The 21591-nt window shown below is 37.7% G+C and overlaps 1 protein-coding gene across 4 annotated transcripts in view; it reads right to left on the minus strand.

Moving 5' to 3' along the window:
* The window catches only part of Slit2 (slit guidance ligand 2), a 327841-nt gene that overhangs the window by 27233 nt on the left and 279017 nt on the right, over positions 1-21591 (minus strand). For 2 of the 4 annotated variants that reach the window (XM_032916902.1, XM_032916900.1), the window contains 5 exons: positions 20861-20985; positions 20629-20726; positions 18427-18566; positions 14343-14369; positions 2291-2384 (listed from right to left, as the gene is read on the minus strand). In XM_032916902.1, coding sequence (XP_032772793.1) covers positions 2291-2384; positions 14343-14369; positions 18427-18566; positions 20629-20726; positions 20861-20985 — 484 coding nt within the window. The remainder of the gene's footprint in view (positions 1-2290; positions 2385-14342; positions 14370-18426; positions 18567-20628; positions 20727-20860; positions 20986-21591) is intronic. The other 2 variants (XM_032916904.1, XM_032916903.1) reach the window with 1 other exon arrangement.

Raw genomic sequence — 21591 nt, forward strand, 5'->3', positions numbered from 1 at the left:
CCTCTTGTTTGGTTTTTAAGAGCATTTTCTTTCTGCAGCTATGCTTCCCACCGTGTGCAATTATTCATAAGATGGGAGCGATAGCACACTCTCTGACTTAACCTGTTTTCAGCTCAACTACACACAGCTATAACATGAGCTTGTGAGTTACCGGCCGGTGAAGACAGAGGGCCTTCAAATCAGCCTACCTAGCTTGTAGCAAGGCATATTCTCGAGAGTATGCAGCCTAATTGCTAGTAATAGAAAATACTTAATTAAGAATCAGTCCTTTGTTTAAAATGAGCTCTCCTCGTTTAACATTGTTTCCATTGAGTCTTACTAATAATGTGTCTTGGAATTATGCAAAGGCCCATGGAACCTGTTTATCAGATAGAGTGTCCCAGGAAACCGTTCTTGTAAATTCTCTGCAAAGTGGTAATGGTTGCTCCACATAAGTGATGTTTTGAGCTGCCACCTTTGACTTTGGGCAGATCAAAGCCATTGGGAGGTAAAGCAATTGTTGTACAGAGTTGGGTAGAATAAAATGCAGTGCAGCACTGTGTATAAAATAAAATAATTTATAAGACTTCTAGTTTTTTGCTAGAATTGGAAATTAAATATAACTAAAGATGGACTCAGAACTACAGCCATTTTTTTTTTGTTTCCCAGTATGGTAGTGAATACAGTCAGGATGAGCTACAACTATATCCATGTATTCTGAAGATTTAAGTTTTAAAACAAATTGACTGGTAGTATTGTGAAAAGAAAATTCTGTAACTATTTACATCACTGTCACCACTGGAAGGCAGTGGTCTCTGTTGGCACTGAACTCACTTTACCACTCCACTCCGAATATGTGATAATCTATTTTGTAATGATCTAAATCCTTACAGGGCCTATGTTTGCTACCTATTAATTTAGCTACCCAGGAGGCTAAGTGAATAAATCACAGGTTTGAGGGTAGCCTAAGCAACTTGGTAAGAGCCTCTCAGCATGTAATTGAAAGCAAAAAGACTGAAGACACAGATGAGGGTGGGGGCCTTTGTCTAGCAAAGGCAAGGCTGAGTTGAATTCTTAGCAATAAAAAAAAAAAATCAAACTCTTCGATATACACTTCAAATTTCATTTGCTCATAAGATGTTTCCCAGACATGAGTGAATTTAACTTCTGAGTTAACTTGTATTTATAACAACTACAAGGCTCCATTTATTCCACTGAGGAAATTAAGTAAGGAGAGGTACGTAGTGGTGAAGAACTACAGAAATGAAGCATAATATCATCCTATCATCACATACTTGGGTGACTATAGATGCTGCTTATATAAACACTGGCTGATAGAGTCTTTGTCAGTTGTCTTATGTAACCATGGCTTCCCTCCTGAATATAACTGTGTCATCCCCTAGAATCCAGTCTGAAGTTGATTCCAAGCCAACCATGGTAATAATAAGCTAGAAATGAATATGGTTTCCATGAGCCACATAATTGCAAATGTTACGTCTAAATTCAGTTCTACCAGTAAATTAATGGGCATCATTAGCACAGGTACCTGACCTTTCTTGACTAAAACTCCCTTGTGTTTTAAATGAAGAATTTAGGCGAGATGACGGGTAAGTTACTGCCAGCTCTAAAACTACTGATAGCTCATTACTATTTTTCAAGGTTGAAACAAAGGTATCATCTGATTTAGTATCTAGCATATTTGAGAAATATTGTGAGTGGGAAAAGAAATTATTTTGATTTGTCTTTTAGCTCACTTGAGGGAGCTCTCTACGCAGTGTGAATGGGTTGTATTAGATCTCAAGAACAAGGTTAATAATGGTGCTTATCGATAATTACAGAAAGACAACACACACAAGCCAGGGATGAGCAGAGTATCTCGGCCACTGTATCACAGTGTTTTGCTCAGCCTCCATGGTCGACTGGCTGTTCTAGACCATAGAGTTTTCAGTTACATCAAAACCAGTTTCTATGTTTACCTGGTGGATGTTAGAGAATTAATTGAATTGACCTTTAAACACAGGTAAGGAAGCTAATTCAAAGGCTGTTTTGTAGCATAAAGGGCTTCCTAGATATTGTGATGAACAAAAGCTTTCCTGCTTTATTTATTCATTCATTTTTATTGTGCTAATAAAGGTCCGTAGTTCACACTACTATTTGCAAAACTGTCACAAACACTAGGGTGGATGCGACCCATGCTATAATCTTTGGCAAAATTGTGAAACTCGGGATGGTGAAGGAGACACATTCCTCAGAGAAATCCCCCAACCCAATTCCCAACTCCGCTGTGAGCCCCATCTGGCCCTGGACTTACTTGAATCCCTTTGGCGTCAGGATGCACTTGGAGTCATGCTGGCAGGGATTCAGGTCTTGTGCACAGAAGTCCAGCTTTTCCTCACACAGTTCGCCTGCAATAGGGCAGGTAGAGTTAGTTCTTCAATGAGGGTAGGCAGGCATAAGCCAGGAGGCTGCATCACAGCTCATGCTTGAAAACAGCGCAAAACAGAGCCCACCCCACAAGGTATGGGGGCAGAAGATCACATGCCCAAGTTCAATCCTGGCTCCGCTGCTAAACGGGCTCAAGGCTTCGGGGAAGGCCGATAAATGGTATGAGGTTAAGGCGAGACCCTTTAGAATTTACTGGATTAGGAAAAGAACTTTGAATGTTTTTCATTCTTCCTTCCTCAAGTTTTACATTTAGTCATACATTATTTTAAAACTGAAGTATAACATATCCACATAAAATGAAGAAAGACCACCCCCCCACACACACACTAAAAAACTTTTCAAAAATAACTGATTCAAAGTGACCAGGATCTAGCTATACCCTGAAACATATTTATTCCTAACCTTGTAGCCTCACTCACTACACTTCTGATTGGTACCTACTATGTGCCCACTACTAACTTGACAATATAATGGGATTTGGACCTATTTTGACCTTAACATAAACAAGGTAATTTGAAATGGAATATTTTTGTATTTTCTTTTTTTTAATTAGGCTTATTTTTCTATAATCTTGTGTCTTATAAACATTTTGTTTCTGTGTCACAAAAACGAACAAAGAATAACTACTAACCATCCCATTGTGATATACATATATATAGATAGATAGATAGAGAGAGAGAGAGAGAGAGAGAGAGAGAGAGAGAGAGAGAAAGAGAGACAGAGAGACAGAGAGACAGAGAGACAGAGAGAGAACAGTTCCTTAGGACTATCAGGTTAGGAATTGTAAATTTTACCAATGAATGAGAAATGAGACTATAACCGTGTGGATTCTAAGCACTGTCTAATGAATTATAATTTTATCAATGAATGAACTACTAACAAAACCATACAGTTGGTAGATACTCTATACAGGACTGCATTTCTGAAAATTCATGAGGAAACGTCTAATGATTCATGCTATGACTATTTCAAATACATGCAGCCAGGTACTATTCATTTTCTTTCCATGAGAATTTCTGTGTCTGTAAACCTGTGGTAGAAAACTTTAACCCCGTATGTCCATGGTAAGGTAGCTTTAAAATCGTTTATTGATGTTTATTATTTCAAGGACTCCTCCCCTAAGCGACTTTAATGGTTATTGATTGATTTCATTGTGAAAATCGTCTGGTGGGGTACAGGCTATATATAATAGTTACAACAAAGTCTGAATTATAACCAGAGAGAGCAGCCATTTGAGAGAAATAAAAGCATTAATTCTACAGACTTTTTTAGCTTGTCCACAAATATGAATTTACTTTATAAATATGGAGGAAGGGCAAGGGTTCCTCCTATGTTCATTTTAATCCTGGCCAAACCAATGAATCCAGGGAAACCATAATTCATAAACACTGTGGGGCTGTTACAGATGCTGGGGTTACTATGATAAAGTGAGCAGATCTGTCTTTATATGTTTTCCAGTGCACAAGCAGAGAAGAATGTTGAGCTTGGAAAAGAAAACCCAGACTGGGTCTCATCTCCAAGTGAAAACACCCATAATGGAGGACTGACCTTTCCTTCTTACTGAGGACTTTCTCCCTAGATTCCATAGGGTTTCTCCCTAGATTCCATTCATTCCATAGAATGAAACAAGAGAAGTGTCTGAGGAAATGCTGCCAATCAGATAGCTAAATCTTTCATGAATGGTTTTAGAGTGAGCACCCAACTGAAATGGGAAAAGTTACCTAGTATCATGTATGGATTTCTTATTGTTACACAAAGAGCATACAATGTTAGTCATTACAGAAGTTGTCCATAAAAATATTTTTATATGTGGCCATTGCATGGCTAACCACATGACTCTGACACATGATTGGTCAATTACTTCAAAGATAAAGAAGCTCTTTTAGTCACTAAGAAACACCACCAAAGCACCCGGTGCATGTGATTACTGTTTAACTCACCATTCAAGATCCATCTACCTAGACTCTTGTCACTATAGTCCATTCATCAATGTATAAATTAACTCCATGCTTAAGCTAATGTTTCTTTTCTCTTATGCTTTAATAAGCTCCTTTTATATTCAAGTTGTCAATTTCCTATTCATGCCTGTAGCATGACTATATGGTAAGGCAGTGGGTGCACTGTTGTAGATATATTCTTGTTCTTCATCATCACCATCACCACCACCACCACCACCACCACCACCACCACCACCACCACCACCACCACCACCACCACCACCATCATCATTATCATCATCGCTATTTCACTCATTCCTTCACTACATGAGCACACTGGGCACAAATCCTGGTGTGTTTGAGCTCACCTCTTCCTAGGCTGTGATGTATAAGGTGCTAACTCAAATACCATCTACTGAGCAAGCACTAGTCAAGGCAAGAGTTCCAGCTTGTCTCATATTCACGTTGGGTTAGCTTTTAATCCTTCCATACTTCTTAATTTTGCAATGTAATAACTAAATCATCTCTAATAATGTAGCTAGGCTTTTAAGTTTGTACTTTAAAATTTCCCAGATGGAACATTAAAATAAATGCTCTCCTGGGCTCTTTCTTTAATTTCCTAATTGTGTTTAATTCTGCCACATTTGGGAGCAGAGAAACTTTGAAAGTGCAAATGGCATCTTGCAGTGAGTCTTGGGAGCTGAGTTTGTCGTGGGAAATAAGCGATGTTCCTGAGACAGGCACTGCACTAATGGTGTGCATTAAGTCTGGAAACTGCAGGAGTAACAGCGCCGTGCTTCCAGGAAGAAGAGGAGCAGATATAACAGAGACTCCTGACTTATTATTGAAATAGTATGCAGCCCTTATGAAGTGAGAAGGGCATCTTACTTAGTTTTTAACTGTATGTATCCAAATTATTCTCAGAAGGAAAACAACAGAAAATTAAAAAAAAAACCTGTTGAGTTTTGTTGTTCAATGCTCACAAGATTGAGGTAACTTCGGTGACTGCCCCCGTTTTGAGATTATCATTTTCAAGATGACAGGAAAAACAAGGTGGGCATATTCTTAATTTTATCCTATATAGTTAGGTTAAAATCGACTGACCAATTAGCAGGTCTTTATGTAATTAACTTGGCATGAGAAAATGTGTCAGTTCATTTGATTGGCTTAGAGAAATATGGTAGAGCGATGGGCCAGTGGCTGTGCCCATCTAACTCTCAACACACATGAATGCAGACAAACTTTGCCTCTGTGGAGCTCAGGAAATCATAATTACTTTTTACTTTGATCCCTTAAAAGTCCCGATGATAACACAATCGCATGGGACATAGTGGTTTCATGGTATTTGTAACACCACTTTTGATTAGATGAGCAAATTCATTCTCCCAATGTATCAGCTTTTAACAGTTTTTGAAGGAAGGGGCTCCCAGATTGTATTGCTTTCAGACACTGAAGAGGAATGAGTGAACCATGATGGTTGGTGGGTGGTTGTTACTTAGGGGAACAAAGAGTAATCAGTAATCCATTGTATGTAGACCTAAAATGGCTCAAGAACATTTGTCCATGCCAGACATTATACCACATATTACATGTTTTAAATGGATGTCTTATTATTTTTTTATTATGAAATCCGGCCTAGTTCTTTGATCATATCCTTGCTGTATATCTGGTTGGAAAAAAAATGGGTTAGAAATAAACAAATCCTCTATCATTGTGTATGAGGAAACACTGGATCAATGACACCCAAGAGAGTATGATGCTACAAAGTCCCACCCTTGAGAAATAACTACAAACTATTGGCTACTAAACCTCTGTGAAAATATTTTTCTGCATTTTTTGATGCAGTGGTAATATGACCACTCATCTTCCTTGCCAAGGACAGTCCTAATTTATATCTGCTCTTTCAAGGTAATTACTGAGTAAACTCCAGTGTACTCTCATGGATGCCCTAGTTTTGATGAAAAATGTGATGGTCACTTCCTAGGCAGAATGATAAAATTTGGATCATCAGAGTTTATAAGGCGTGATTTGGAGTGAAGAATGACCCCAACATGAAGAGACTCTGCGAGGAATCTATTCTTATTGGTGAAAATAATGTGTGTGTGTGTGTGTGTGTGTGTGTGTGTGTGTGTGTGTGTGGTGTTTCTCCTTGAAGAGTCTTTTGCAACTATATAGGATATCAAAGAATTGTCTGTTTGAAATGAACTAGTTTTATTGCTCTGGGCCTCTGTTCTTCATTTATAAAGGGGGTTTTTGAACTAAAGTTATAAAGTTTAACTGTGTCTCTAAAATAGGCTTTTTGTAAAAGAAAAATTCCTCTGAAGAGATGGATGGCGTAGATAGGAAGGTAACAGAGCGCTACACTGAGTGACACAATACAACATTATGACATTCAGTGGGAAAAGAAAGTCGGCATGAGCACAGAGCCCTCGGAGTACCAATAAACAGCGAAGACACAGAAGCCTCAATACACTGAGGGCTCTTCCGGGAAACAGTACCTTGAGTGAACCTTGACTCCTGCTTCATGTCAGATATATGTGTTTAACTGATATTACTATTGCGTTTTAACACGTAATGGGGGAAATTCTGGAAATTCTGTTTATTGTCCTTCTCTTGTGTCTTATCTTTGTATTCAAATTTCTGACTGCAGTCTACTAGTCTATCATATTTATAGCATATTTTTCTAGCTGTTTTTCTGTAATAATGCTCAACTTTTAACTGTTACCTCATTTTTATTAAAATCTTTTACTTAAATTAATATTTATCTTAATGACTTTGCTTTTCATAGAAATTGTAATTTTGCTTCCAGACCAACAAGGAATTCCTATCAGTTTTGTTCTTTGCACAGAAACACTCTCTGCCTTTAGATTTCTCCAAGGACACATAGGTGTCAAAATGGAGGTGCTAAGACATTTAACTTGAACAACTTCCTCTCTCTCCTATTTTTGAAGATTATGGTTTTTTCTCTTATTGAGATTACAATACAATCACATCATTTTTCTTTTCCCCCTTTTCCTTCCAAACTATCCCATTTACTTCTCTTTCCTCTTCTGCATTCATGGCCTCTTTCTCCATTGATTGTTTTTATAAGCATAAATTTATATGCATGTAAATATTTGTTTCTAACTATATGTTCAGTCTGTATAATGTTATTTGTATGTTTTTTTTTTAAGGCTAACCACTTGGTATTGGATAAGTGGTGTTCTCTTCCTTAGGGAAGACTATTTCTCAGGATCTTAGCATCCCGTTGTTTCCTGCAGTATTTGATTAGGGTTGGGGCCTCCTGGGCCTTTTCTTCATTCCCTTTGGAGTGAATATTGCTATTGTCCTTCTTCTTCTCATGTTAGGCAGTCAAGTTGGTGGGACTTAATGAGATGAACCTCTGAAATTAGTAGGAGTCACAGTCTCATCTCTGACTCCCTGGTCCTCTGCTCTTAGAAGCTTTCTGCCCCTCTTCTACAACATTTCCCGACTGTTAGGTATGGGTATGTTCTAGATGTATTAATTAAGACAGGGCTCTACAACTCTGCATTTAGATTGGTTGTGATTTTCTGTGATTATCTGCATCTGTTGCAAAGAGACCTTTGCTTGATGAGGGATGAGGACTGCACTTATCTGGGTCCCACTGTAGTTTTAGTGTCAACTATGTATGGACCTCATGAACATGGTTGGGGAATAATGATGATCATCTGAAAAGTTGCTCCTATTCCTATGGAATTTGTTCACGGGGGAAAGAATTAAGGAAAACATATTAATGAATTATATCACAACCTCATTTAAAATGCCTCTTTGAATCTAAGCAAGAAAGGTTCCTGGTGCTCTCAAAGGATGATGCTGTGGGCAACAACAGACTGGGATTCTGAATGAGAGAGACTTAGAGATGTGAAGATAGAGAAGATGTTGGGGATCCTAGGTAGAAGGCTAGGGAGCGAAGCAGTGAGAGATCAAGACGAGACAAGGATACCAGGGTTCCACACGAGGCTGTAAAGTCAGCAATGGGCACATTTAATTTAGTTATATTAGCAGAAGCAAAAGAAAGAAACATTTTTAAAAGCTATAACGAAGACAATAGACTATCTTCTATCCAGGAGATAAAATAATTTGGTCATTTTGTATCATGATCAGTATTTCTGGAAATTTCTAACCCAAATTCACCATTTAAACTATTAATTTATTTTACACAACATGGATCCATACAGAAGGATACTATTAGTAATTGAATGAGAGACTATCCAGATTTTCAAATAGCTCAAACTTTGAATTCCAGTTAGGAATGTCTAGCACAAAGAGAAGGAAAGACTATTACATGGTGTTGGTGGACACTCAACTGTTATTTCTTACCATAGCTAACATCTGCTAGTTCACCTAGATTCAGTTCTACTTTTGTTTACAGATATGTGATCTGAAAATACATTCTGAAAATTGTGGATGCATGAATGCATGGGGAAGGATGAGGGGCTGACAATGCAGGCTATCCTTAAATACAATCAAAGTAGTTATTTTGATACCATTAATATTGATATGAGGGAGATGGAATACAGAGCAGCGATCTAAATAACTGAATTGGGATTCTAGTGTTAAACTTAATCAGTTATGACATTTGTGAGTACAGTTGTAACAAGGGAGGAAGTCTGGTTAAAATCCTGAGTGAATCCCCGGGATACATTCTTGTAAAGTAAAACACATCATTCTTTGAAAGTTTGTGCTTTTAATTTTGTGTAAGAAAAGCCTGGATAGATTGTGCTAATTTTATTAGATATGCATTAGATCAGCAAAAGAAAGTGTTGAAATATGCAACTGACCTGATAAACTGCACGGAATTTTATTTTTGAAATATAGCATGCAAGGGCAAGGGGTTCCTTCATGTACATTTTTGGAAATCTCCATTCCCATCAATCATGTACTCAGTGGTAAAAACAATGTGAAAGGTTAGCCCTGGCTCATCTGTTGCTTGTGGGACAATATATTTTAAATGTTAATTAAAGTATAGAAAGTACAGGTGACCTAAAGGAGCAGGAGAATAACAGCTGGGGATCGTGTTCTGAGTTGAACATGCCTTGAACATTATCCGAGGTCAGTCATCTTTACGATTGATTTTGCGAAAATGATTAAGACTGTAGAAATCCAGATGAGTCCAGTAACAAAGGGACTGTATACATTTCTCCACAAATGGTATGTCTGAGAACAGTTAAGATGAACAGTTCTGGTTGTTTCTCTTTGCCAAAATTTAAAACTAAAAGCAGAATGTCAGCTACGTTGTGGGGGTCCCATCTGTTCTCACTAGAGGAAAGCACAGTCAACCTTAGGACCCCCGAGTGATCATTCCAGCGGCTACTGTTTATTCTCAGTATGTAAAGTGAACCAGGGCTTGCTTAGAACCTGGGCATATCTCCTTGCAAACTGTAAAGTTTTTGTTTTATTATTTTGAGGGGGGAGAGAGAGAGAGAGAGAGAGAGAGAGAGAGAGAGAGAGAGAGAGAGAGAGAGAGAGAGAGAGAGAGATTTGTGTGGTTTAGGATGTGAGTTCAGTGCTCAGGAGTCCAGAAGAGAGCACTGAATTTCTTGGAGCTTGAGGTCAGGTGATTGTGAGTCAGATGATATGGGTGATGCCCCAGGTCCTGAGCAAGTGCAGTTGGGGCTTTTAATGACTGAACCATGTATCCAGTTCCTTGTTGCATACACTTGAGACCGGCTCATAATTATGCAATCTCCTTAACATTGTGTAAAAGCAAATGGTGGGTATGCTGTAGAGGAGATGAACAGAAAAAAGTGCATATGCATATTTAATCCAGAGGTAAACTTCCTTATACATTCCCATCCATGGTTGATTGAGTGTTCCGATGAGCAGTCTGCTGATATGAAGGGCAGATTGTACTCATGTTTTCTCCTTATTTGTTGATCTCGGACAGGCCTGTGTTGATACTGCACTAAAAACTAGTTTTAGGCATCAGAGCATATTAGCAAAGTCAAATAAATGTCAAGTCTCCCACGTAAATACTTAGCATGCTTCCTAGTGATAAGAGCAGTGAATAGTCTAACTTCTGTCAGTAAGTGAGGGGTGATTTATGAACAGCAAGTCCCTGAGGATTCCCTTTAACAATCTTCTGCTCTTTTGGACCAGCCATTCTGAAGCTTGTATTCTAAATTAGAAATAACTAATTGACTTTCAAGATATGACTATGAACTACCAGATGGCCCTCATTCTCTAAAGTTTTTGTTAATATCAGAGTATGGGGGACTGGTGGAAGGGCTGTGACATCTTGAAGAAACATGCGTTATTGACAGCTGTCCTCCCGGTGAAATGTGTGTCAAATGTGGTTTGTGCATAATGCGGGTTGTGCTGGAGGCAAACCCTGTGAAATGAAGGAAATCACAGCTCAGCATAGAAAGGTTTCCAAGAATGTGTGAGGTAGGCAGGTTCTTAGGTGCTTTATAAGATTAAAACCAAAACAAAAATATCGTTACTGAACTTTTGTTTTCTAAATGAAAGTATCAAGGGCTGATCAATCATATTTGATTCTTGCACAGTGTGATCAGTGATCACAGTGACAAAATCTATCCCCCAAAACATCTCTGTGTTTATTTGTAAATGCTCTAGAGACACGTGCCGTGATGGCTTCGCACCAGCCACGTCTATGACCTGATCTGAACCTGCACTTGAGGACACAGCTAGTATGGGCTGGGTGGACAAGGAAGTGCTTGGTGGGTTTTGCATCGCTTTCAATATTGAGCAGTGTCCCAACTTAGATATTTTCTCAGCAAACATCTTATGCACTTTTAGGTAGAAAAACTCACCTCTCCAAATAAACCAATCTAGAGAGGAGGTACTTCCTTCCAAGGTTTCTATGGCTAAAGAATTTAGTCAATTTTAATAGCTACTGCAAGTCCAAAAAAAAATTAGACTCTCTTTTCAAAGTAAACACACCCAAATGAGATGGAATAAGACGGGTTACGCCAAACTGCTGATTGGGACTCAGTGGTCACTGCGAACGAATGAGAGCAAATAGCTCCTCTAAAATGTTTTCTGGGATTCAAGTACATTGAAGAAAGCCCTGAAAGGTTGGAAGAGGAATAGAAACCACATGGCCTTGCAAGATTGCCAAGGTACTTTCTTTCTCCAGTTAAGTGGTTAAAGGGAACAGCAACATTAGTGTTTCTTTTTTTTTTTTTTTTGGTTCTTTTTTTTTTTTTTTTTTTTTTTTTTTTCGGAGCTGGGGACCGAACCCAGGGCCTTATGCTTCCTAGGTAAGCGCTCTACCACTGAGCTAAATCCCCAGCCCCAACATTAGTGTTTCTTACTGGAAGGCCTCAGCTATGTTCACAGCAGTACTGACTTCGAAACGCAGCACTTGTTTGTTTCAATACAAAAGTAACAGCAGGCCTCCATGTTGTTATGACGTGATCACAAATATTGAAAATGATGTAGGAATCCTAAACTCACTGCCGAGAGTTCTTCAGTTTTCAATATGTCATTGTCCAACACATTTAATATGTCACAGGTGTCATTATGCAAGCTAAGAGAAATGACCACTTATCCCTACATGTAGTCTCTCTATTTACAATGAGCATAAAAAGTAAAAACTTAAAAATAAGATGAACTTAGTGAAAACACAGAAAGATCTATTTCACAGGCACATTTCTCAGGTAGAGCTAGCTACCAATATCCCATTCTTCTGCCTGAAGAAAAGGCATCAGATGACACGGATGATGTCAAACATGTCTCTACGGGCTGCTCCCTAGCATTCCAGATGTATGAAAATTTACTACCCCAATGTTTTCCTATAGACCCTTTTCACTGGTGTTAGTCTCAAACATCTACATAGAGGAGGACAGAAGTCATTATTCCCGTGTCAAAGAAGACAATAGCTAAGTCCCAGAGGCCCTGTACTCTATACATGCTGGTTTCAGGACACAAAGACTATAGAGACTATGCATTTACAACCGCCCTGTACCAATATCAAGCATTCTAGGACAAAGTGTAATGTCATTCTGAGAATTATTAATTATTTAGGCACTGATTAGTTCCTCTCTATAATTTGCAACAAATATAATAAATTATCTTTATGCACTTGAGTTTTGGGGTCATAACTAACTGTTTCAAAGGTCCACAAGGATGATTGTTTCTAGCAATCAGGTATCTCAGTTTGCATAAACAATTAGTAATACTTTGTGATATGAAAAGTAGCCAAGCCTGGAGGTAGCTTTAAGTGGGACTGGTTCTAGCGAAAGATATGTGGTTTACAGTGGAAGCTGCAGGTTCAGGTAGACAGTATACTTACAGCGTGTATATTCTTGAGTAAGCACACATGGAATCATAGATTATCATTGATTTATAATTCTATACTCCAGCAGCTACTGTCTGTATTCATAGACTTATAATATTACTGCCATTTCAACCAACCACAAAGGTTTGATTGAAAAGAAAATCAGGTCAATAGCTAATTCTTTGTAGTAACAAATCTTTTGTAAAGATAAGTGAAAAATATAGTCAGCTTATAAAATCACGTGATTATTTAAAGCACAAAGCTTGTTTCTAAGAATATGTACACATCACTAAGTAAGTACACATTACTTAATGACAGAATAATTCCTGCTGTGATCTGGATATACAGATCTGGCCTTAGGCAGGTCACCAATTGCTGTTTTACTTATAAAATGGAAAGAGGGTAGTAAACCAAAGTCTTAGATACATTAATAGACAGGACAGGAAGCCATATTTTCAGTCTAAAAGATCAAAGCATTTTTCAACTTTTTCCAAATTCACTCTTCACACAATATGACTAGGTGAGCAAACACAGTAAGACCTGAACACAGAAACAGAAAAGAAACTGCTCAATAACAGATAAGAAGGAGATACCCTATATGTCCCTCCATTATCTTTATAACACTGCAAGTGTTTCCTGAATACCAGGGCCCATTAAGACTAGCACACTTTTTTGGTTCCTGTACTCAGAACTTAAGAAACCCAAATGACTCAGGGTTAACTCTTAGACTTTAACAGAAATGTTCATGAAGAAGCACACATTGAATCATAGATTATCATTGACTTATAATGCTTTCACCATGCCTACTGTTTTAACAACTATATGTCCCCTTCTTGGCTCTGGGTGTGTTTGGGAGTCCAGTGGATGATAGTGATGTTAGTGACTATGCACCAAACTTTCTAACGCCTTAAGAGAACAGCTCAGAACTCACTAGATTCAGTAATGTTGATTTGACAATTTCACTGTATAAATAAACCTCTTGGACTTTTTAATATCTGTGCAGAAAGATATTTCACATATAATAAACTGTTCATGTATATACAAGTCAAAGAAAGGCATTAGCAGCACATTGTTTACATGTATATTAATATATATTATATATATTATATATAATATAATTTATTTTTATTCTATACTATTTTTGCAGTGCTGGAGTTGAAAAAAGGGTCTTATACATGCTAGGTAAGTCACTTATCATTGAGATGCAACCCCATTCATATGGTATAAAATGTTTCAATTACTATAAACATTTTCAGATACTTTTTACAGGACAGAGTAGTAAAGCTATGGACTTAAACTTATGAAAAACTGTTCACTACTTTCAATGCTTTTACTAAACATAGTATATATGCTATATTGAGGGGCCCATATTTTTCATTATATAAATAATATATTCCATGATATCTTTAAAAACATAAAAGCATATGGACAAGTAGGAAAAAGAAAATATAAATTTTTAATGTTAAACATATATTCTTCCTCAGAGCTCTACCACAGCCTTCTGTACATTGATCAGGTGAATTTCAATAAACCATTCTCTAGTGTTTCATGCGGCTACACATATATCAGAGGATCTATAGGAACGATTTGACACAGCATTTGCTGAATTCATTCCTTGTCAACCCCTTTACCCAGTACACCTGGTAAAATCTAGTAGCTTTAAAAGACAGAGGAGAACTAAAGTGAAAACCATAATAGACTTAAAAAGAGCAACTAACCTTTTTCCACCTCATTCAGATTAGCAGCTGGCAGCGACAAAGACAGAAGAGACAAAAGACGTTTTACATTGCAATGTAAGAGTAGCACACAGGAAGCCAACGGCAGCATTAACAACAGAAAAGCCAGTGTGAGAGAGCAAACTGAAGGCTTAGACTTCTTACCTACAGCTGGCTAAACACGCAAACACATAGAAGAATAGGGCAAAAGTAAAAGCCATCCCAGCGAGCTAAACCTGAAGACTGACTTTTGCTGCTTTCCTGTAATAGGTGAACGTTTGTGTACGGGCCCAGAGACAAAATGGGAAAGTTAGAGTTCCTTATGTTTTTCATAAGATAGACACTGAGAATATACAAACCCAGTTATTATGGACTGCCATTGCTGAATAACTATTTTAATAGGAAAGCTTAAAAGCATGCATACTTCTGTGTGGCCCTGAGAGGGTGTAGTTATTGAAGACACACATACCCCAACCCAATAATTACCATTGCAAGACTATTTTTCCCACATCAGCTCCAAATCTAACACTAAGAAAATATTTACATGGTTTCAATAATGCAGGCTTACCGTATTCTCAACTTTCAGTTTATACAGTTTCAAGGAATTCCTTGACAATTTTAAGAAAATTTAAGAACTGTTCTGTTTTTATGAAAATTATACATTGATAATTAAGAAAAAATCAAATAAATCAAATCTCTGAAACTAACTTAAAAATATAGAATTAAAAAAAATTAATATCACTACGTTTTTATTTCCCCATATTTCAAATACTGATTTTAGTGTACAATCACAGGAAACTAAATTTTAAAACTTTAACCTTTCCTGAATAATATTAGCAAAGAAGTATCGTCCAGCTGGGAGAAAGGTAGACCTAATATGAAGAGAATAATGTGTGTGACTATGTGTGTGTGTGTGTGGGTCCAGTAAAGTTTAGAGAACAGAAAAACACTGCGGTGCCCTACGGTTTGTGTTATCAGTCCTTTTCTGACAGAGGGCAGGGAACACATCATCCCATCATGCACGACGTGTGGTGATGTTTGACTGCTCAGGGTTTCACTATGCCTCTGTACACTTCTGAATGCATTTCAAGCACTCATCCCATTTCAAGTGTTTTGAGCTCAGATTTGTAGGCTGCTTGTTATGTGTTCCTTTCCTTGTGAGATTCTCTTCAGGTCTCTGAATTTTCTCCAGTGACACCTGAACATCCTGGTATAGATGTTAAACGCGAGTATTGTGACCACGAGCTTTCCTAGTGAAGCTTTATTTGCTTCTATCAAAGAGAATTCATGTTCTCATTGTATGCATTTGAGGTACAGGCTAAAAAAATATCAAAGGAAATAAAGCAACTGACAGCTTAGCTGGTTTTAACATAATTATATTCTGTGAGATTAGCTGAGTTTCTGTTCTCTGAACTCATGCTGATCAATCAGATTCCATGCTAAATTTGAAGCAACAACGTCACATTATAAGGAAATTCCTCTATAACTACAGGCATGGATTAAACAGGACATAGAATTCTAGAATCCCTGGTCACCTATATGCCTCCAATCTCAGAACCTGCAGACTGTTGTTTGCCATTTTGTAACTGCACTCACTTCAGATGTGCACAAAACTCTACAGTTAAGAGATGCTTTGTAAATTCATCCAATTTAGGTATCTTCTCTATTGCCAGTTGTCAAATCCTTTTTGACCCAGGGGGCACAGTCTAACATAATAAAGGTAGCATCTCTCTCACAGTGCCTTACACAGTCTCCAGTCCAAGATTTTTCTTAATCCTTTGCCCAAATTAAGGCAAAGCAATATTTGTAATAGTTACAAGTAAAAATAGAGTAGTGGTGTTTAGCTTCATTTTTAGAACCATATGGTTTATGACAGAGACATGGTAGGGTCCTTCAAGGCAACTTTCATGAATGCTACATTATGGCCAAGAATACATTTGGTTAACTTTTGAACTTCTGTAATACAGTGAAAAGAATGAAACCTGACATAGTTGGAAAAGAGGGATTGTATCCTACTCTCAGAGGAGGGAACATGGAACTAAATTCTGTGGGAGGGCACACAAGAGCTTGGGAACTGAAGTGGAGCAGATAAGAGAAACAGTCAAAAATTGTTATGACTCATCAGAATAAAAGGTAGGAAATTGAAAGCCAGTGCAGGCCATGTTCCAAACTGAGTTGGATGTGTTGCAACCTTATGCAAATTATATAAAAAGACATATAAGGACTTTTACACACATATGATCTCTTGCCTTAGTTATAACTGGAAAAGAGTACATAAACTCCTGGTTTCTGTACCCAGAACAACATAGAACGCTTTAATAGTCTTACAATGCTTGGGATCCCAACTTCTCTGGTAGAATCGAATAGAGTGGGTTTACTAAAGTCTCAAAGATAAGTGGGTTCTTAAACTGTTTTTTATCTCCTGAACAATGATGGAGCTAGAAAGCATCTCTATCTTAGGGATGACTAAAAAACATTCTTATTTAAACACTAAACTTCTTAAGGTCACATAAATGTTCGGTTCAATAGAGCTTAAGTTCTCAGACTTTTTTTTTTTTTTCTTTTTTTTCGGAGCTGGGGACCGAACCCAGGGCCTTGCGCTTGCTAGGCAAGCGCTCTACCGCTGAGCTAAATCCCCAACCCCTAGTTCTCAGACTTTTTATAAAGAATTGAAATTTATGGCCAAAAGCTAGTGGAAGAAACCTGACATGTGACAGAGATGACAGAGGTGGGTAGGCAAACCTGTGTAACAACAAAAATTTGTCGGGCAAAGATGTGTTCAAATACACTTGTTATACTTTGTTAATGCAAAACCAGTAAAGATCAAATTTTGGCTCTTAGCATGATAGCTATGTATGTGTGAATCTGCACATCTAGTTTCCCATCTCTATGTGTCTATTAGTCTACCAACAATCTTTCTATGTAGCGATCATCTATGCATTTACCTACTTACCCTCCTATTCATCAATGTGTTTATATCTTGGTCTTTACTCGAAAGACTCCATGGAAAAAGCAACTCTAGAAACAACTAACCATGTTTAGATTGTCAAAACAGAACCTCATCACTCTATGTTGCCCTTCTGCCATAGTAAAATATATTTTCCTATAAAGACAGACATTTAGTGTAATGCAAAGTTTTATATCTTGCACAACAATCGTCAAAGATTATTCCTTCAGGAAGCTTGGAAAGTAGATTCTATAGATAAGATTGCATTCTATGGTTAAAAAATTAATCTTCAGTAGCTATGTAATTATTTCAGTGTCCTAAATTATTAAGTATGTTCTATTATTTGAAAATAAATATAAGAAATGAAAATGTCAAGTAAAATGCAAACTGAAGCTTCAGAAAGAATGACATAACCGAGTTGTGCATTAACCTTTAGATGTACCCTAGTGCTATTCCCCTATTCCTGTCTCCTTCACATGCTTTGTTAAAGTGAACGCTGCCTATGGTATTTCTTACGCATAGCTACACAAACCAACAGAACAGCTATTCTTTCAAAACAGACAAGGCAGAAACTTGATGCTGACTTTACAGAAAATTGATTCTAAACTAAGAAAAAAGGATAGCATTTTGGGTAATCTGATCAGGCTTCTCAACCAGAGACAATGCTTTGGTAAAAATGTAATAGTCTCATAAGATTTTCCAAAAACTCATCTTCCTGACAGAGCACTAACTGAAGGACAGAGCTTCCTTAGGCAAACATTCACTATTAAAAAGAAAGTATAGACATTACAAACCTCAGATGCTGAATCATGTTTTGGTTATGTAAAGAAACACAAAATATACATGGACAAAATAGTCTGTAGAGGGAAAGTAGTTTGAATAAAAATGTGTTCAAAAGTTTCAGCATGCCAGCATCCTGTTTTATTCTTCTACAGATCATGACCTATAAGAAAGGTGCATTGAACCAAGTGTGTTGCTACATGTTTTATTTGCTGGGCTGAGCCAATCTCTCTGTATTTCTGTTATTACAATCAAATCTCCCAATTATTAAGAAAGAATGGCTTGGTGAGTTAACATAGTAGTGCGGTGATGCTTTCAAATGGATACACTGATTGATGACACATTTCTTCTCCTGCATACCTGTGTATTCCGGTGGGCAAAGACACGTGTAGTTGTTAATTCCATCAACGCATGTAGAATTATTTTCACAATCATTATCTTCACAATCATCAATATTGATGTCACAGTTTTCTCCTTCAAACCCATCAGCACAAGTACACCTGAATGTCAGGGAAATAAAGGCAAGAAACTGTTCTGGGTGTATTTTAAAACGTTGTGGTGTAAATATTTTTAAAGAGAATAAATATACACAGCAATTACAAAATGTTTAATATTATATGAAATTGGTGTTTTAGATGCTTTGAAATTATGTACTGTGAGCAGCAATTTAAGGTACTAGCTAACAAACCAGGGCATCTTAAGAAGAAAATTTTATGAGGGCTACAGGATGGTGAAAGGCTCCAGGGTCTTAAAAGTCAATTTATCCTAATAAATTTGAAGTTCAAAAGACAAGCGAAATTTCCCTACTTCCCCTAGATATGCTATTCTTAAGTTGGGTATAATTCATATTTCCTTTTTAACAAATGAAGAAGGGATTCTGATTTTTTTAATTGCTTATTGTCTGATAATTTCACACGTGGCTATAGCATGCTTTGATTGAACCCGTCCACTCTACGTTCTATTATCACCCATCACTTTTTCCTAATAGCTTCATGTCATGACTCACTGCATCCACTGGTGTCATTCACACGTGCATGGGCAGAGGGATACCTACTGTACCTCTCAAGGGCTACAACCTGGAGGAAATTGACTCTTGCTCTACCAGCAGCCACTAATTGCCAATAGCACTTCAGCTACAGGTGGGCCTCATGAGCCTCTCTCCAACTCATGCTGGGATTGTATTTGATCCATTTACTCACAGATCTTGTGCTCAGTGGTTCAGAGCACATACTGCTCTTCCAGATGACCCAGATTTTATTCCCAGTGCCCACATCAGGCAGTTCAGAAGTACCTATAACTCCAACTATGAGAAAATCTAACACTTATGCCCATGTGGGGCAACTGCCCTCAGATGCATGTGCGTGTGCGCGCGCGCGCGCACACACACACACACACACACACACACTCACACACACACTCACACAAACACACACACACAAATATAAAAGCGTGAATCTGACTTTTAAAATTGTATCAGCTATAATTCTATGTGTGATGTACTTGACAGTTTGCAACAATAAATAAACGACAAATTTACTCTTTCCAGCTACATACTACAAACATTTCCTGTATCAGAAAGACAAGAATCTGGATGAGGGATTTGTTGGGAACAGTTGGGGTTGATAGGGAAGGGATAAAAACATGAGAAGTTGGTCTCAGAGAGCATTCTGGTGCTTTTTTGATTGTCTAAGGATAAGCTTTAAATAATAAAATTGAACGTTTTATTTGTCTCAATAAATACAATTTTACTGGAAATGCATTGTACATTTCATTTTAGGTTCAATATCAAAATAATATTTAAGTGAAGCATACACAAATTAGAGACAATTTTATAAAGGAGAGAGTATATTTTTTTCAAATGTATATTTTCTAACAAGATTCATTAGTAGATTGGTGTTCTTGTGTAAAGTTATTTGTGTGATTAATAGTTTGTTTTGAGAATATAATCTACAGAATCAACTGACTGGGTCTCATGGGAACTTGCAGAGGTAAGGGGGCCTGTAGGAGTCTGAACAGGTCTTCTAAATATATATTATGGCCAAGTAGCATGGTGTTCTTGTGGGAATCCTAATAGTGAGAGCAAGGGCTGTTGCTGACCCTTTGGCCTAATTGTGGGAACCTTTGTCTCCTACTGGGCTGTGTTGTCCAGTCTGGATGTGATGGTATGTGCTTGCAGTTCAGTGGGAACTGCATCTTTTTTTAACACATATTCTCCATGAAAGCAAATGCAAATCCAAAAATAAATGTATGATTTGTATAAATAGACTAGCTGGCTATTAATACACCTAATGAGTCAATATTTTGTGTTGCCATAATCTGACTTGTTTTATCATAATATGTATCGTTCCAAGTTTTTAAAGCTTGGTACTTCTATGAACTGAGATCCCTGTTGTGTTTGATAATTTTTCATATTGTGCTGTCTCTTTCGTGGACCAATCAATACATGTAGTCTGTACATTAAAATTCTTGAAACAATAGCTTCTTCTTTGAAGAAAAGATTGTGCCCATTTGTTTAGTTAATCTTGTACTTCAGACAAAGGACATCTCAACCAGGACACTTACCAGAATCCATCATTCTCTCCTTCTTTTAAGTGGCAAGTTCCTCCATGTTTACATGGATTACTGATACAGGCATGAATGGGGACATCACAGTCCTGGCCCTGGAGAGGAAATGTCCATGTTAACGTTAGTACAAATAAAACAAGCTATCTCTCAGCTCGCAGGGAAAGAATATATACCAGAAGAGGAAGAAATAGCATAGGAAGTTATGTCTGCCCACTGTGGTTCTACTTACCTTGAAACCATATGGGCAGGTGCATCGATAAAAATCCACCGGGTCATTGTTACAGGTGCCATCATTTTTACATGGATTTGACAAGCAGGGGTTACACTTGGCTTGAATAGTAACATCCACAGGACCTACAAATTAATAGTAAAATAAAAGAAAGTGGCACTTTCTCTTTGCACTTCACATAATTCATTTATGTTCCCTAAAGGAATAGTAAGATTTGTGGAAAATTATTTGTCATTCATCTTTACGTGATTCTCTTCTGATGGGAACAGTAGTCAGTATCATCCAATCATGCCCAGGAATGCCAAAGAAAGGCTTCTAACTGGGAAGACTCTGAGATGTCTGAGTGACAGTGACTCTGAGTTGGTAGCTTAGGTAGCAAGAAGCTGAATTAATGACACCAGTCTCACGGTGTGAAACCCTTTACAAACTGACGAGTATTGCTGGAGATTGTCCATGACCATAACCCATACCCAGCCTCAGCTAGCTCAAGGGAAATGCAGAATATAAAATTCCAGTGCTGTTTTATGAATGTGACAAAATCCAGAAAAATGTGGCCTCTGTTCCTCTTTGTGCCATTTCCAGTCATTTACTTCATTAGAACAGGAAGTGCCAGGCAATCTTTCCAGCCTGTCTTCTCTAGCAATAAGGTGCCACTTCAGTGAGCCGGTCAGTTTCCTGTTTTGCAACAGCCTTTATAGAAACCTCATGACCAGTAAAAATGCCAGATTAAC

This window comes from Rattus rattus, chromosome 11, assembly GCF_011064425.1.
Source record: "Rattus rattus isolate New Zealand chromosome 11, Rrattus_CSIRO_v1, whole genome shotgun sequence".
Classification (NCBI taxonomy): Eukaryota; Metazoa; Chordata; class Mammalia; order Rodentia; family Muridae; genus Rattus; species Rattus rattus.